Here is an 18,025-nt window from a genome sequence, read left to right on the forward strand (position 1 = left end):
CATCTTTGATTCATTTAGTGGGAAAAAAAGGTCCATTTTCTAGGTCGAGAGCTTTTGATACCTTCAACAGGAAGCAATCACTTACGAGTTCAAGTAAGAATTAGACTTCTTTTTCACAACAAACTTATAACCTCAAATTACAAACAAGAAGGTTTGTTTACATGAAAGAATGGATCATAATGCAACTGTTTTCTTTTCTACATTGTTGAGTTGCACAAGGGAGGACATTCCCCTCTTAGACAGAAAGAATGGTGAAGCTAACAACAATACTGAGAGAGGATATACAACATATACTTCAATATGCCAGTTCCATACCTGCAAGGCTGCAACTAGAGCTGTCATGATGGATGGTATTCCCACAAGAACTGCTCATCAATCTTGCTCAGTTTCTCATCATCAAGACACTTCCATGTCCTAATCCTCTCAACTCCCATCCAGCCTTTCTCCCCTTTCCCAAGTTCTGCCAATATGACCCTAGCTCTTCTTGGCCACCCCGTCTTTCCATAACCATGATATCCAAAGCCCCCACCATAACAGAACCAAACACCATCAAGATTCCCACAAAAGTCATTGGTATGATCATGTCCAATGAACACAGCTTTCACATCTCCCATGGATACAAGGGTCTGCAAAACTCCCGGGTTCACTGATGAACATGCCACAGCCTCCTGAAACTTGCCAACAATGTCTTTATTCCACAGCTGCCGGATCTCAGGAATTGGGATATGGAAAAAAGCAAGCGCCGGTGGTTTATCTGGAGAAAAAGCATTGTCTGAGTGATCTGGATCTCGACTGTGGCCCTGTTATTATGCCACTTGCAACATGTTAATGAACAAATATAAACCTGGATAGTATGGAGTGTAGTTTTCACAGCTTGGGATATAAGACTATGTTGTAATAGAAAGTATTTCAACTAAATAAGGGACAATTATGACTTTTAATGAAACGTCAACTTCAGAAAACAAATTAGTTTCCCTGTTTTTGTTATCATCTTATTAACTTCAGATGAATCAGGTGAAATGCAAGAATGCAGACTTAATGATATTAACTGAGTTTAGTATACCTGAGAAACACCACGAAGCCAACGGAGTTGTGATTCCTTAATCCAACCGTAAGTTCGTACTCCATGAACAGTCTCTCTGTCTCCACTGTCAAGAAAGAAAAGGTTGAGGATGCTGCTATTTGCCAAGTAGGAACCTGGGGCACCATATACTCTCAGATTATAATTGCCAAAACCATCAATGTCTTGCATCCATTCTCCTAAGGGATCTTCAGCTAATGGATTAACTTGTGAAAGTGAATAGTCCATAAGGGAGATAAAGGACATGAGTTCTTCACGATTCATTGTAGATTCTTGGTCGTGGTTTCCCAAAACTGCTGCCCACGGAATGCCTGATTTAATGGCAGGACCAAATGCTCGAATCATTGATTCAGCAGCGTCGGTAGAGCTTGGCCCAAATATATTATCACCTGGTTACATGAACTGAACCAAAGTCAATACTTGAGACAGAGAAGACACTATATCAGTATCAATTAAGGAAAGTATATTAATGTGAGCTGAGGACAAAGGCATGTAAAAAGCAACCTACTTTAAGGTAATCGATGCCTACATTCACTCAAAAGCATTAAGATACCTGAAGAACTAAACTTACTGGATCCAGGGAGCTGTCGGAATATAGAGGATGCCTAACCTAGCTAACTAATCAGCTAGGACTATTTTTAACCTGCCCTTACTAAACTTTGACCTTGACAAAAAAGGAAAGGTCTATTTGCTAGATACCTCGGATATATTTTTGCCTAAATTTTTTAATGCAGCTCCCATAACCTGTCCAGAACAAAATTTTCAAAGGTTCCCAATAGTTAAGTCCATAATTAGTTCATACGGGGCGTGATTTTCTGTTTTATTGATTCACTTATTTATGGAAATGTGGTGGGAAATAGGAATATATATCCTTAAAATCTAAAGAAAGAACCTTTCCAAAAAAGAGGGACAGAAAACGAATGAAACTTAACCAGAGGCCATTTATTTTATATAAATTCTAAGAAAGTTCTGTCCATATATAGCTACTTCTGGAATGTATACCTAAACACTACCTGTACAACTAAAAACAAAGAAAGTTATATCCAAAACAAGAACACCAAAAAGAACTGGGAAATTAAAACAAGGAACAAAGTACCTGTAAAAGCAATGAAATCAGGCTTTTCAGCTTCAATCATCCTCTTGAGGAATAGCGACGTGTTCCGATCAGAACATCCCGCAAGCTCGGAGTCCAACACGTCTCGACACCGAGTCAACCCTCCATTCCCATAATGCATATCAGCCACCTGCAATGCACTTCTCAACAAAATCAAAACCCACCCATCAAAACTGCCTCAAGATCGATAACTTTGCATTGTTCCACTAATCAAAACACACAAGAAAGCAAGTGATACATGTACCTGGAGAATCTTGAAGGTCCCATCGGAGCGGAAGCGAAGAGGGAGATTTGGGCTGGTCTTCTTGAGGGTTACGGGTGCATGGCCTATGAGTAATCTGTGAGCGATTTGGGTGTGGAGGAAGTAGAGAAGAGCGTAGATGAAGATGAGATAGAGGAAAGAGTGGTTCCAGTTTGCAGCTGAGGACGACGAGTCCATTGGGCTTTTTTTCAGGTAGCTTCTGCTGCTGCTGCTGCTGAAGCTTTTGACAAGCTGAGACTGACGGATGTTGGAATCGGGTCTCTTACTGTGGTATATAAATGAATTAACTACTTAAATAACCTTCTAACAAACACTGTTATTAATGTTTTTAACCTCTTCCAACAAATATTATCATAGTTAAGTCTGTTTAATTTTTTCTTTTTGGCTGAATGATAGACCATGAATCACCCTTTCGGGCACAACAAAAAGAGCAACTTCCAATTGCATACATTTTTTATTAACCAACCAGAAATAACGTACATAATTTTTTAGAAACAAACATTAATAAATTAAAAATTAGAACTCAAGCGGATGAACCAAATGTTGTATGTTCTGGATCATGTTGACCTTAAGGGTGAGATTCTTTGTGAGGGACATTGATGATTGATCGCGGTATATTGTGCATCCAGGAAGCACCAAAATGTATCAGGATTTGCGAAGGCAATTCTAGTGGAATATAATGAAAAAGGACGTGGCAAAGTTTGTTTCCAAGTGTCTTACTTGCCAACGTGTGAAGGCCGAGCATCAGAGACCTACAGGTATGTTGAAGCCATTACCTATTCTGGTGTGGAAGTGGGAGCAGATCTCAATGGATTTTGTTACTGGACTGCCTAGGTCCAAACGAAATCATGATGCAGTTTGGGTGATTGTTGATCGACTGACGAAGTCGGCGCACTTTCTTCCTATGTCGATGACGTATTCGGTTGACACGTTGTACGAGCTTTATATTGAGGTGATCGTGAAACTTCATGAAGTGCCTGTGTCGATTGTTTCTGATCGTGATGCTCGGTTCACTTCGAATTTCTGGAGCGGTTTCCAAAAGGCCATGGGAACTAACTTAGATATGAGTACAACATTTCACCCTCAAACTGATAGGCAGACTGAGTGAGTGAACCAGGTGTTGGAGGATATATTGAGAGCCTGTGTGTTGGACTTCAAGGGAAGTTGGGAGGATCATGTACCATTAATTAAATTCTCCTACAACAACAGTTATCACTCCAGTATCGGCATGGCGCCATATGAGGCTCTGTATGGTAGGCCATGTAGATCGCCTATCTGCTAGGCAGAAGCAGGAGATAAGGTATTATTCGGTCCAGAGATTGTTCAGGAGACTACTGAGAAGATTTCGATTATCAGGGACAGGATTCAGATAGCGCAGAGTAGACAGAAGAGTTATGCGGATCTGAAAAGGAGACAGGTTGAGTTTAAAGAGGGTGATCATGTGTTCTTGAAGGTCTCATCTATGAAGGGCGTGGTGAGATTTGGCAAGAAAGGGAAGTTATCACCTTTGACCTTTCGAAATTCCAGAGAGGTAGGAAATTTAGCTTACAGGCTTGCCTTACCTCCTAGTATGTCCGGTGTGCATAATGTGTTCCATGTGTCCATGTTGAGGAAGTATGTCCAGGATGAGTGGCATGTGATCGATTATGGTACGATTGAAGTGAATGCGGATATGACCTTTGTTGTTGAACCTGTTCGTATCTTGGATAGGTCAACAAAGCAACTTCGAAGGAAGGAAGTTGACTTGGTCAAGGTATTGTGGAGTCACCATGACGAGGGTGATGCTTCATGGGAGTTGGAGTCGGATATGAGAGCAAAGTACCCACAGTTGTTTGTTGATGAGTGTGCTTGAATTTCGGGACGAAATTCCATTAAGGAGGGTAGACTGTGATGACTTGGATTTTCGTTATTTAATTTTAGTAATTAATAATGGACCAGTTATACGAATTATTGTTGTTATGCTTTATTCGTAGTTGAATTGTTTCGGACAATTATTTATTCAAAAAGTGTGGATTTAGGGGGGGGTTCAAGGTTGACTTTTTGTACGTTGGGAATCTCCAAAAACTTCCTTCACGAAAGTTGTAGAATACGGATCACGGAAATCGGAGTTCGTATGACAAAGTTATGAGCGTTTGAAAAATTGGAAAGTTCTATATATAGGGGTTTCCGTTTTTGGAAGGTTACTATTTTCATTTGGCAAATTTCCATTTCCGGAAACTCAGAAACCTCTCTTCTCTCTCCTGATTTTCGACTGACCCGACCCGGATCCTGTTGATCCGACCCGGCTATTTCTCAGATCTCTGGCGACCTCTACCGATGAAGCAAACCCAGATTGACTCGCCTCCACCGTGTGCCCCTGTGACGTCCTCTATCGACGATTCTCACCATGTGCAGCGCTGGAAGGCGGTAGCTTTTGGGTGCAGCCAGACCCGACCGGAATTTCTAGCTCCAGTGATGTCGTGGCTTCAAGCTTTCTGTTTTGAGTTCGTAGGAGGTTCCCTAGTCAATCTATGGTGGTTGTTTGGAGCATTTTATGGGGGAACTGGATCAACTCAAGGTAAACAGTTCACGGCGGCTTGTGGAGGCGATAGGCAGCGATCTAGGCCTAGTTGGCTTGAACCCCATGTATTAAAGTTGATCTATTTGGTGTTCTTGACATTTTGGACGGTTGGATTAATATAGTTTTGAGTTTTGGCCGGTGGTGGTTGTGCCACTGACTGTGGCGGCGTTTTGGCAGCCTTCCGGCCATGTAATGGATAGTTTCTGGTTTTATATATCATTTACTCGTCGATACGAGCGTTTTGATATATAATACGTAATTTTTGGAGATCATATGAATTTGTTATGATTTTTTACGGTTTCAGACTGTTCAATTATTCGATCCGTGAGGATTTGAGCTTTCGATCGATTTGTGGTTTTGACATATCGATCGTAGAAGTATTCCGGAGACATTGGGTGGTCTCTGATGTGGTTTCACCTCTATTGGCGTCACTTTGAGGATTTTAGTTCAAAACGGGGGTTTCGAACTTAAATCGGTTGTGATTTGTTGCTAATTTGTGACCATATGTAATAGGTACTTGACGACGTATCCTTGGACGGTTATTTGTGGTTGTGCTGCTTTGTTTTGTATTGAAGACGCAGCGGGAATTTCGAGGTGAGTAATCTCACAACGGTCATTTACTAACGGAGTTAACATTATTGTTTCGACGTTATTTAATTAACTGCAAAATATAGTTGGTATTAGTAGGCATTCCTGAGCGAATGACTACGTATATATATATATATATATATATTTACGTGAAATATATATTCTTGTGAGTGATGTGTGACAAATAATATGCATGATTGTGTTCATACTATTATTGAATGCGACTTTTCGGGAAATAATATTGTGGAAAAATATGTTTTCTATTGTTTGAAAAGTATTGAGTTGGATGTTACATTTTTGAGTCAAGCGTGATTTATTTTAAATGTATTGGTCTTTGTACCAAGAGTCACAGTTGGATGTGGTTTCACCTCTATTGGCGTCACTTTGAGGATTTTAGTGAATGTTTGAATTTTTAGGCGATTATTTTGTAATACCTTTTTAGAATGAGTTGAGAAGGGATGTGCATTATTGATAAAAAGGAAGTAAAAATTAAATTGGAGTTTATGACGAATGTTGTGAGAGTCTGGAATACAATGAGATCTTCGATCGTAAAGTTAATCATTATGAGTATCACAACAAATTTGATTGGAACGTACACCGGCAACAAGAGAAGGAGGTTCATTAGCTCGTTATCTAACCTGAATTAGTGAAATGATAGAATTCATGATCATTATTAAACAGGCTATCGAATAAATCCTGGGGGAATCATATGAGAATTTGGAACTCCATATTCGACATTATTAACCTGATCGATCATTAATTCCATATTCGATTCTAATTTCTTTGAATAGTCATGGTATTATTCTAATGGTAGAGTGGTAGACCGACTAAATTAAACTAGTTTGGTTCAACGTACCATACATAGATCACTCTTACAGTCTTACCTCAAAAAAAATAAAAAATTACATAGTGTTTAAGGATATCTCTATTTGTGTTTAATCCAAACTCTAGGTTACTTGACCTAGTGTTAATAGAGTTCAATTAGAAGAATCTAGAGATTCTCTTTCCTTGTATGATTCTATCTCTATGCATTGTAATCCTCTATATAAAGAGGCCCCTATTATCAATGAGAATACACAGCGATTATCTCTCAATTTCTGATTCCCTAAAACACGTTATCAGCACGAAGCCCTAACACTGAAGCCCTAAATTTGTAGCCTTCAAATCCCAGAAACCACCGCCGCCCACCTTGAAGATCTCAACCCCAGGAGTCCAGAACCGACGGCTCCACCCCCAGAACCGGCCGGAAAACCACCGAACCGGCCACCTGAAGTAGCGAAAGTCCCTCTGCCCGGTTCAAAGCTTTCCTCCCAGCCTCCTGCAGCCATACTCCACCAGAAGCTGCAACCAGATCCCAGATTATCGAAACTGGAAAAACTTTTACAGGAACCTGCCAAAAGGACCTCAAACCGGCAACCAGAAGCTGTTCCATCTTGAACCGCCGGCAACTTACCTGGTCATTCCAGCCCCTGCTTCAGTCAGCCCTACGTCAGCCCAACCAAAAAGCCCAGAATCAAGAAGAAGACTCGGCCCAGAAGCAAGGGACTGCCCTGAATCTCAGAAGCAGAAGAAGCCCAGCAACGCGGCCCACTAAAGTCAGCGTCCACGCAGACACACAGTCAGCACACGTCAGCATCCAGTTAGCCCTGCCACGTCAGCACCGATCTGCCACGTCAGCACCCCCGGTCAACGGTTAGTAAACGTCGGTCAACCATCCGGTCAACGCCCGTCAACCACTTTCCGGTCACTTTTTCGGCGATATTTTTCCGGCCAATTTTTCTGGTCAAGATTTCCGACAACTTTTCAAGGTAAACTTTTCTAAAAGTTCCCGTTTTTGAAGTTTTTCAATTTCTTCTTCTTTTCTCAGGGACTTCCATCATCCCTTCTCCTACCCCCCTTTCTTCTTCATAGGGGAGACCAAAAGCCGAACTGTGGGGGTTCGTGCTTACCCTAAGTTTGAAGCTTGTAGAGTCCTTCAAACTTAGAGTTTGTTGAGAAGAAAACGATCGACCACATACATCGTTGTTTCGATCTAATCCCAAACCCCTCTTAGAATCGGATTTTCTTGGAAGCGACTATGCTCAGAAAATCCCTAATTTATTGGAAACGACAACGCTCAGAAATTTAATAGTTTTTCGTGGTAGCCTTTTTCGCTCCGAAACTAACCCTAATCTTGTGTTGTTTTTCAAGATGAGTAACCTGAACAAGTTGAACTTCGTTCCACTAGAGACAACTGGCGCAGGATACCATAGGTGGGTCCGAGATGTGCGCCAACATCTTAAGGCTGATGGACTTCTGGGAGCCATCCAAGAGCCTGGTTAGAACGTGCTCTCCATTGAGCAAGCTACTGCTTTCGAAGAAAAACAAGCTAAAACCATAATTCTCATGACAAGGCACATGAATGACGCACTCCAAAATGAATACCTCAATGAGGAAGACCCAAGAAAGCTATGGGTAGAACTTGAGCAGCGATTTGGCAACGTTCGTGACTCCCTGCTTCCTGATTTAGAAGTACGATGGCATAGCCTCCGCTTTTGTGATTTCAAGTCTGTGCTTGATTATAACTCGGAAGCCCTTCGTATCAAGTCTCTGATGGAGTTTTGTGGCTAAGCCATAACTGATACGATGTTGATCGAGAAGACTCTCCCTACCTTCCTCGTCTCTGCACTGATGATTTCAAAGAATTGTCGGATTGATGTAAATGCAGGACGTATCACAAGGTTTCATGAGCTCATTGGCGCCATGAACGTAGCTGAAAAGCACGACAATATTCTTGTGAAGAACTATAATGCTAGACCTGTGGGAACTAAGTCTATTCCGGAGTCTAACTATAGTCGCGCCCCCAATGGAGGACGCAAGGAGCGAAACCCTAAGAGTAGGGACAATTCTGGACATTCTGGTCCATATGTTCGCCCTAAAGAGGAAGGAAATCGCCAAGAGAGGCGTGCACAGAACCATAAAGGTCAACGTGTGAAGAGAGAAAGAGGAGGAGCCTCCGACCATGGTGGTAACGCCACCAAGAGCATTGGTCGTCCAAATCACGCCCCAATGGCGCCTCGATCAAGGGAGCTTGACCATAATGATGTTTGTTTTCGATGTGGATCAACTGAACATTGGGCCAAAGCATGTACAGCACCCCAGAATGTTGCAAACGCATACAAGACGTATCGTGAAGCAAGGGAAGCAAATTACATGGAACAAGAAGATCAAGATGGAGATCTCGATCTAAGGTTGGAAGACTACAAGGATCAAGACCCAGAAATTGGCGATTTTGATTAAGTCTTTTTATTTTCCAAGAGATGTAGGCCATTGCCATATTACTTTTGTAGTAGATGCCAATGATATTAGTCTTTCTTCAAAGTAGGCGTACTCAATGTAAAAGTGATGTCTAGAAAGGTTTTGAGATAAGTGGTACTTAAGCGAGCTTTATTCCACTGATATCTCTCTACTCACCTGGTCACATTTACATTGGAATTACTGAAAGAAGTTAGACGACTACCATTGTTTTGCATTCACTAGTTTATTGGATTAGATTTTCTTTGGTTAAAAGAAACGATGATGTAATTCCGTTTGGTTTATTAATAAAAGTTGAGTTCTCTTCTTTATGACTCCTTTTTAATTACGAGTTTTTCTACGCTCTTAGGGCAAATTGCCCTATGAATAGCCAACGGATTCTATGCAAAAACGCATGTAGAGAACAGAGATGAGTTCCTTTGCTCAGGCCCAACCAAAAATCTCATTGGTTGTTTCTAAAGCCTCTCGCTCATTTTGCAAAGCCAGTTCCTTCGGGAACTTAGGACTGAGACCGTCCTTCGGGAACTTACATCAAATCCATAGGGATTCTATAGACTAATTCAACCAACCTGCGGACGTTTAAATATCTCATGATGTTGGTTGACACGCAAACACGCTGGTAACGTGTCGTGCCATTTTCCACTTGTAATGCTGCTTATGCTACACTCCTAGCACATATCATATGACAACAGGATCACTCCCCAAATCATCATATTCCGTCAATTGGATTTGACTATGCTGGAGAGTTTCGATGGTTATTGCATTGGGACTGATATTGGACATCATATTCCCAACACCCAATTGGTCTCGCGGAAAGGACTACGATGATAGTCTGGACATTGGTAATGCGCACCACTCTCCTTATATCTGCTTGAGGTAATGTAATATCGCATGCAGCTATGCTAATTCGTCTACGACCTACCACCACTCAATGTCCCCCTGCGTTACAGCTAGTGACTGGGTACAAGTATTTTGTACTTACGCACATTTGAGTGAGCCATTTATGTGCCCATTGCGCCGCCACAGCGCACTATGATAGGTCCTTCCAGACGAATGGGCAATCAGTTGGATTTGAGACTCCCACAATCGTCCGCCACTTAATGCCCTTGCAAGGCGATCTCCTTACCGCTAGACTTGCGGATGTCACTATGATGAAACAGTCTTCCCGTCGTTCGGGGGAGATAAGAACACAGATGTTCAACAGGAACGACAGGAATTGTCGTGGTCTGTCCCCACTATGTCTGATCTTGATCCCTATTAAAGTGACGAGATCACACAAATATGTTGCAAACATGCCTGCAAGGAAGGACGTCCCTACGAGAGGACGTAACACCACCCTACACGGAGGTAGGCATGGCGCCAACGCCAAAGAGAGTGGCACTCTGGCGTAATAGGCCATGGCCCCAGCTATGATGCATGGGAGGCCCGTGGGTTCAAAGGATACATTGGCACAAACCAATCCTTGAATCATCGACACTCAAAATCCGTCTCATGAGAATCTTCCAGGTTATGGTTATCATTGGGGGATGCCTCAACGTCAAAACCTATTCCTGAGAATATAGAGCTCTATGAAACTTACACTAATGTACATGAGACGTGGGATAGAAACTCCATCATAATTGATGATGTAGTTGCGCATTTCGTTGTGCATGAGTTTATTAAGTCTAATGATATCGAACCACGCTCTGTTGATGAATGAATGCCAACGTAGAGAAATTTGGCCTAAATGGAAAGATGCGATCCAGGTTAAGATGGATTCTCTAACGAAGAGGAAGGTTTTCTGAGCCAGTAATGCCAACACCTCCTGACATAAAACCTATTGACTAATGGGTCTTCGTTAGAAAGCGTGATGAGAAAAAGAGATGGCAATCTCGTCTTATGGGGCAAGGCTTCTCACAAAACACCGTGGAATCTACTACGATGAAACATATTCTCTTGTAATGGATGTCATTGCACTCCACTACCTTGTCAGTTTGGTAGTTTCCGAATAACTGGACATGCAGTTTACAAATATGGTCACTACGTACCTCTATGGGGATCTAGATACGGAATATACATGAAGGTTCATAGTGAACTTCATTTACCCAAGTCAAGAGGCTCTAGACCACGGGGCGCGTTTACAATAAGATTGAAACGCTCACTAAAGTGACTACTTGATTGGGAAGGATATGCCCACGCGTTTCTATAATAAGTTTCGGATTCTATCGCAGTTCATGTTGGACATGATCTTCATTAGAAGCCCTTAAAGAGTTAAGGGAAACCGCTGAACACTTGAAATCCGAGTTTGAGATGAATGATTTTGGGAGAACACGACTATGTCTCGGTTTGGAACTTGAGCATCGTGTTGATAGATGCTTAGGCATTTGACAAGGTCAAACCTTCAAGCACCCCCTTGATCGTTCGTAGTCTTGATCCTGAAAATGATCCTCTTCATTCGAAGGATGATAATGAAGATGTGCTAGAGGCAGAAGTGCCTTACTTGAGTACAATAGGCGCATTATTGTACCTAGCTCAATGCACAAGACCGGACATCTCATTTACCATGAACTTGTTAGCTAAGATATAGCTCTACGCCAATGCGACGCCATTAGATTGGTGTAAAAGGTATCCTTCAGTACTTGAGATATACGATTGATATGGGCTTGTTCTATCCCTACAAAAAGATGATGGATTCGGACCCATCACACACCTAGTACGCCGCCAACACTGGCCTGCGTCCACTATCCCCATCCCAAAACGACATGTGTTTTGGAAGGTTTTGCTGATATTGGGTATCTCTCTGACCCACACAAAGGTCATTCCCAATCCGGTCAAGTGTTCACTATGGGAAAAGACCTTGACATCTTGGAGGTCTACAGAATAGACCCTAGTTGCTATATCTTCGAACAATGCAGAGATCATTGCTCTTCACGAAGTGGTTCGTGAATGTATATGGATTGGATCCATAATTACGCATGTTCGAACAATTGTGGTTTGAAGTCTACCACAGATGAGCCTACGAGCATTTAGGATAATACTGCTTGTTTTGAACAAATGAGGCAAGGCTACATCAAAAGCGATAACACCAAGCATAATCAGCAACAACAGACTCTCCTCAAGATCAAAGTGAACTAGGTTCAATCTGAGGACAGTGAGGCAGACTTGTTTACTAAGTCATTGCCCAAATCCACGATCGAGAAACATGTGGCAAGGATTGGCTTGCAGAAATTATCTGAACTCCCATGATCGTAGTCATCAGGGGGAGGCGCAGACATCAGGGGGAGATGTCTACATGTTCACCTCGAAACGTGAAGGGTGTGTTGTGCTCTTTTTCCCCTTCCACCGAGGTTATTTTTGTCCCATTGGGTTTTTGTTACTCGGCAAGGTTTTTAACGAGGCAACGAGAGAAGCACCGCGTTTGGATAACACAAGGGGGAGTGTTTAAGGATATCTCTATTTGTGTTTAATCCAAACTCTAGGTTACTTGACCTAGTGGTAATAGGGTTCAATTAGAAGAATCTAGAGATTCTCTTTCCTTGTATGATTCTATCTCTATACATTGTAATTCTTTATATAAAGATGCCCCTATTATTAATGAGAATACACAACGATTATCTCTCAATTTCTGATTCCATAAAACACATAGATCTTTCTAATCTCCAAAACAATTAGTGCCAAATCAATGGTCAAAATCTCATCCTTTTGTTTTAATGGGTTTAAATGAAAGTGAAAACCAGCACAAACAGTAACCAACCGCAAAAAGTTAGTCAATATAAGCGACGGTGGAATTATACATTGGATGGAATGATCGATCGGGTCATTAGATATTAATGATATATTATTGATTTCACATTAGTCACGTACTCGATCACAATTATCTATCATGCAGCACATGTATTCATGAATTTGATTACTTATTACTTTGTTGCCTAACATTTTATACAAATTTAGAAAAAATTATCTTTAAAGAAATGCTTTGTGCAATGTTCATTTTGACTTTATTACTTATGATCAATCGAGTTATGTTGCACCTCTCTTTTCTTCTTACTTGATCTGAACAGGTAGAACCGTAGAACAAAAGTTCGCGACAAAAACGTGTAAATTAGCTCTTATAAAACGTATAAGATCTTTTGCTTGTGGTGATGGAAGGAAACGTTGCCTAGCTCAAACGATGGCTTATATTATCAAATAGGGAGAATATTACAAATGGACACTCAACTTTTATATATTCAACACTTTGGTCACTCACCTTTTAAATATATCACTTTGGTCACTCAACTTTAATTCTGTTATTCACTTTAGTCATTTTGTTAATTTTTTTTATTAAAAAAAAAAATTTATTTGCCACAATATTAATGATATTTTCATCCAACCAATTGTGAAAAATTAAGAAATCTGTATTAATTAGAATGATTGAGAGAAGTGATTGAAGTGAGATAAAATGACCCTTGAATAACTAAAGTGATTGACATAGTAATAGTTGAGTGATCAAAGTGATATATTTAAAAATTGAGTTACCAAAATGTCGAATGAGTTATAGTTGAGTGACCATTTATGAAATTCTCTCTATCAAATATTCATGCTTCGAGACCTGAGTGCTGCTTGAACCTGCTAAAGTAGTTTTGAGATCTGTAGCTGAATTAAGAGCATTTCAAATGGACTCCTTTACGGGCAATTTTTGATCCACTCACCAAATTCATGACCTATAGCTAGGTCACTCGTAAATCGTAATTAAACAAGCATGTTCACATATTCAATAAACTTCATACTCAATTGTACTGTACGATGAGTGGATTTAAATTCAATGGTGTATAATCAAGAGAAAAATACATAAATTCTAATTAAAAGGGGTGTGTGAATAGCACCACCCCTTATTTATTAAGGAAATCACAAAAAAAAAAAAGGATTATTACACAAATGCCTCAATATCACTCTCAAAATCCGTTGAGATAATGAGAATATACTTATTTCATTTTCTTGTGGCCTCATAATCTTTCTTATGCAATAAATATATTCTTTGTCAATAGGACTTGTCACTAATAATATGCAGCATTTTAAAATATAATTTACTTCTAAAATATCTCGGCTGTTACAAGTCCCTCCCCCCACAAAAAAAAAAAAAAAATCTCCTCACAATTCACATAAATGAAAGTAATTCCTTTATCTTTTCCATGTGAAGGGAAATGAAAATTTCCAAACAACTTTCCATTCCGATGTTTGGCAACGTAAGGAAAGTTATCAGGAAAGTTGTTAAAAAGTTTGTAAATATTATAATAAAATAATATGTTGCGAATAATAAATGCAAGGAAAGAAGGGGGAAAGTGGTTCCTTTGAGATTTGGAAGGAATCACTTTCCCCCTTATTTTTCATTCCTTCAGGAAACGATTTCATTTCCTTTTGCATCCCAAACGCAAGTTTCATTTCCTGATGCTTCATTTCCGTGAACCAAACGTAGCCTAAGGGTAGCTCCTACTGCAAATAAATATTTGTCACCATAAGTCTTGGCAGGAGATTTTTTTTCAAACCCATCTAATTTCTTGACTTTCCGCGCAACTTTCTCGTTAATTGTACATTTCACGAGAATATAATGATTACACAATTGTAGGTAGTAGAAACAAACTTAATGTTTATTATTTTCATAGGTAATTAAATTCACCAAAATGAGTCAATGCAAGTGGCAATACTTGATGGAAAGCTCAGCCTATGTGTTCTACATATCTAGGGGGGGGGGGGGGGGGGGGTTGGGGAGGATGGGGGATTTAACTGTAATTTTTTATACAATTAGTATTATGTCATCATAAGTTTTGATAGGAAAGTGTTTCAAACACAGCCACCAAAATTCGTGACTTACCTCGTAATTTCTCGTTAATTGTACATTTCACAAGAAGGTAATGATTACATCATTGCAGGTAGGAGCAACAAACAGTACAAACTTAATGTTTATTATATCACAAGTAATTAAATCCACCAAATTGAAAGTGAATGCAAGCGGCAATACTTGATGGAAAACTTGGTTTAACATGTCTAGAGGTTGAGTTCTAACAATACAATCATTGTAATTTTTGATATGATTAGTGAATGACTAACTATTTTGTCATCAGAAGTTTTGATAGGAAAGTTTTTTCAAACACGGCCACCAATTGCTTGACTTTCCTTGCAACTTTCTCGTTAATTCTATATTTCACGAGAAGGTAATGTTAACATCATTGAAGGTAGTAGCAGCAAACTTAGTTATTATTTCGCAGGCAAATAAATCCACCAAAGTGAAAGTCAATGCAAGTCACAATACTTGATGCAAAGCTTGGTTATCTGTTCTACATGTCTACAGGTTGAGTTCTAACAATACAATTGTTGTAGTTTTTTGTATGTACAATTTGTGAATGACGTCTAACTATTTTGTCATCCTAAGTGTTGGTAGGAAATTTTTCAAACCCATCAAATTTCTTGTTTTTCCTCACAGAAGTAAACTTTTAGCCATGAATAACTTTCTTGTTAATTGTACATTTCATGAGAAGGTAATGACTATATCATTGTAGATAGTAGCAACATACTTTGCTATTATTTCGTAGGTAATTAAATCTACCGAATTGAAAATCAATGCAATGGGCAATACTTGATGGACTGCTTGATTTATGTGTGCTAGTACATGTCAAGTGGTTGAGCACTTGAGCACATCAATGCTTTTGCTTCTTTTTCTTTTCCCTTTCCAAACTATGTCTACAAATAAATACAATAATCGTAAAATTTTATATACAATTAATACTTTCATCTGAATATCTTAATTGAATTTTCGCACCAAAACTTATAATATTGTAAGCCATCGATCCATCTTTGTAGAAATGATTGCTTGGTTAATCGATGTAACTTTTTTTATTTATTTATTTATTTTTATCAATATCACACGGTTCTTTAAAAACTTTTTAGATTCAGAGACTAATTCGTGCCGATAGATCATATCAGAATGTTTCCTCCCCCACCAAGAATAGATTGAGATTTAACTCTAATCAGCGTCGGTGGGATTCGAATCCGAATATAGGAGTTCCACAGCTAAAGATTCTTACCAACTCGATCGTCTGTGGTGATTAAATCAATGTAACTCCAGTTCATCTCTATACTAATTCTTTCTAAGTTAATTCAATAATCCCAATGACTTCTTTTCACTCCCAATTTGATTGCGTCCACTTCGTTCTCCCCTTTAAAGAATAGTAATTAAACATAATAGGAAAAGTTTCTTCCGATATCAGTAAAACATAATTAGTCATTATTCATCGTTATCTGTAGGTACAGAGATAGAGCTTAAGCTTTTTTTTGTTGAGGTGACAATAAAGAATGGCCCAGAAAATACCATAAAGTTTTTGCCAAAAAACAAAATACCATAAAGCTAGGCAAGAAAAAGACAAGCATCGGGTTGTTAAAGATGCAATAAACCATTTCTTAACTTTCGCTATGTAATGGTGTGCCCCATGCAAGCGACATAAAGCTGAAAATTTCAAACACTGAACTCGGAATTGTTTACCAGAGTTTCTTACAATGACTTGCTTCTCTTAGTGGTCACCATCGTTAGATCAGGAAGACTATACTTGAGAGACAACCAGTACAGCAGTTGTCTGATCGATCGAGACTTGGTGTTGTGTGCTCCTTCTGTTCATACTGAGTTTCTTCTCCATCTCGTAATCAGTGGTTCAATCAGTTGAAACTAATTTGCCTTGACTGATCGAAAAAAGCTCGTATGCATGTGTTACGGTATGTATTGGCATGAAACATTCCTCTGCCGCTTTTCTTTTTATTCCCAGAAGACTGAAGGACGACGAAGAAATATTAGTCCCAAATTTGAAGTAGGTTTGGAACTTTGGATCAAATCCATGTATCAAACTAATACAGGAAGAGTCTTCGTACGAAAGTACGTACACTGGTGTGTGATGGGTTTGTTTGACTTGGGTGGGTGCGCATTGCACAATTACTTGTGAGTCAAGTCGTCACCAAAGTATGTGAGCAATTTCCGCGTGCGGCCGGCCGAAATTCTAATAGAATTTTTGCACTGGAATTGATTATGATGACGTGAGAGAGAGAGCAATTGGTGACGTTATAAAAAGGGTTAGGTATAGTGTGAGTAAGCTAAAGGGTTTAGATTGTGTTGGGCAAATTTGTGTCATAATATTCAAAGTTTCAGCCCTACCGTTCGGATTAAGAAAGTAACATGGTTGCGCACAGATTTTTCAAATCAAGGTAATGAACGTCAACGAATTCAAATAAATTTTTGATTGTGAAAGCTTTTCTGGAAATATAGTGTTACAAAATTATTGTGAAAAATGAGATGAAAATAAATATCTTTCATACTTATTTTTCATGATAATTTTGTACTATAGATCAAGCTTTCTTAGATCATAGGTCATTTTGATAACAATATATTAAACTTTAGAGCAAGTTCACCCGTTGGGTCACCGGGTCACATACTATTCGTTGTTTTTTAGTGTATTTTCACCCACTGGGTCACGGGTACAGTATATTTTGTGCCCTGGGTCACCCTGGATTACTTTTTGGGTCACCATGGTGACCTGCACAGTGTATTTCATGCCTTGGGTGACGGGCACAGTGTATTTGGTGACCCAGAAAATGAAAATATACACTAAAAAGTAGTGAATAATAGGTGACCTGGTAACCCAACGAGTGAACTTTGCTCTTATATGAGATAAAGACTTGCCACTGTTTTTTCCTTTTGTCCTTATCTCCTCATTATTATCCATGGATGATCATCCAGTTATTTTGTTTGACGCTCATTTTTTACAATAATTTTGTACCATAGATCAGTTTGATAACAATATACTAAACCATGTATGAGATAAAGACTAGCCATTATTTAATCATTTTGTCCTTATCTCCTCCATTATTATTATCCATGGACGATGGATATGTCATCTTCCAGTTATTTTGTTTTGACCAGAATGGGTTTGTTGGTCCTCATGTTCGATCATGATCAATTTCCCGTTGGACCACAATTGTAAATTAATACACATCATATTGCATGGTCAATTCCAAAACTTGAAAATCAATTCCAAAGCTTGTGACATCACCGTGTAAACTAGAAAGTATGCTAGTCAGCCGCGATTGATGAATTTAATATTAATTCCTTTTCTGGGAATGAGATTA

The 18,025-nt window shown here is 39.4% G+C and overlaps 1 protein-coding gene across 1 annotated transcript; it reads right to left on the reverse strand.

The window, feature by feature from the left end:
* Window positions 1-88: 88 nt before the first annotated feature.
* LOC112197990 (probable inactive purple acid phosphatase 28) lies at window positions 89-2,708 on the reverse strand. Its single transcript, XM_024338972.2, has 4 exons — window positions 2,440-2,708; window positions 2,178-2,325; window positions 1,064-1,470; window positions 89-800 (listed from the first exon to the last, which is right to left on the reverse strand). Exons 1-4 carry the CDS (start codon window positions 2,632-2,634, stop codon window positions 339-341), a joined length of 1,212 nt encoding a protein of 403 aa, XP_024194740.1. The 5' UTR covers window positions 2,635-2,708; the 3' UTR covers window positions 89-338.
* Between the last annotated feature and the right edge of the window lie 15,317 nt (window positions 2,709-18,025).

Source organism: Rosa chinensis, chromosome 4, assembly GCF_002994745.2.
Source record: "Rosa chinensis cultivar Old Blush chromosome 4, RchiOBHm-V2, whole genome shotgun sequence".
Taxonomy (NCBI): domain Eukaryota; kingdom Viridiplantae; phylum Streptophyta; class Magnoliopsida; order Rosales; family Rosaceae; genus Rosa; species Rosa chinensis.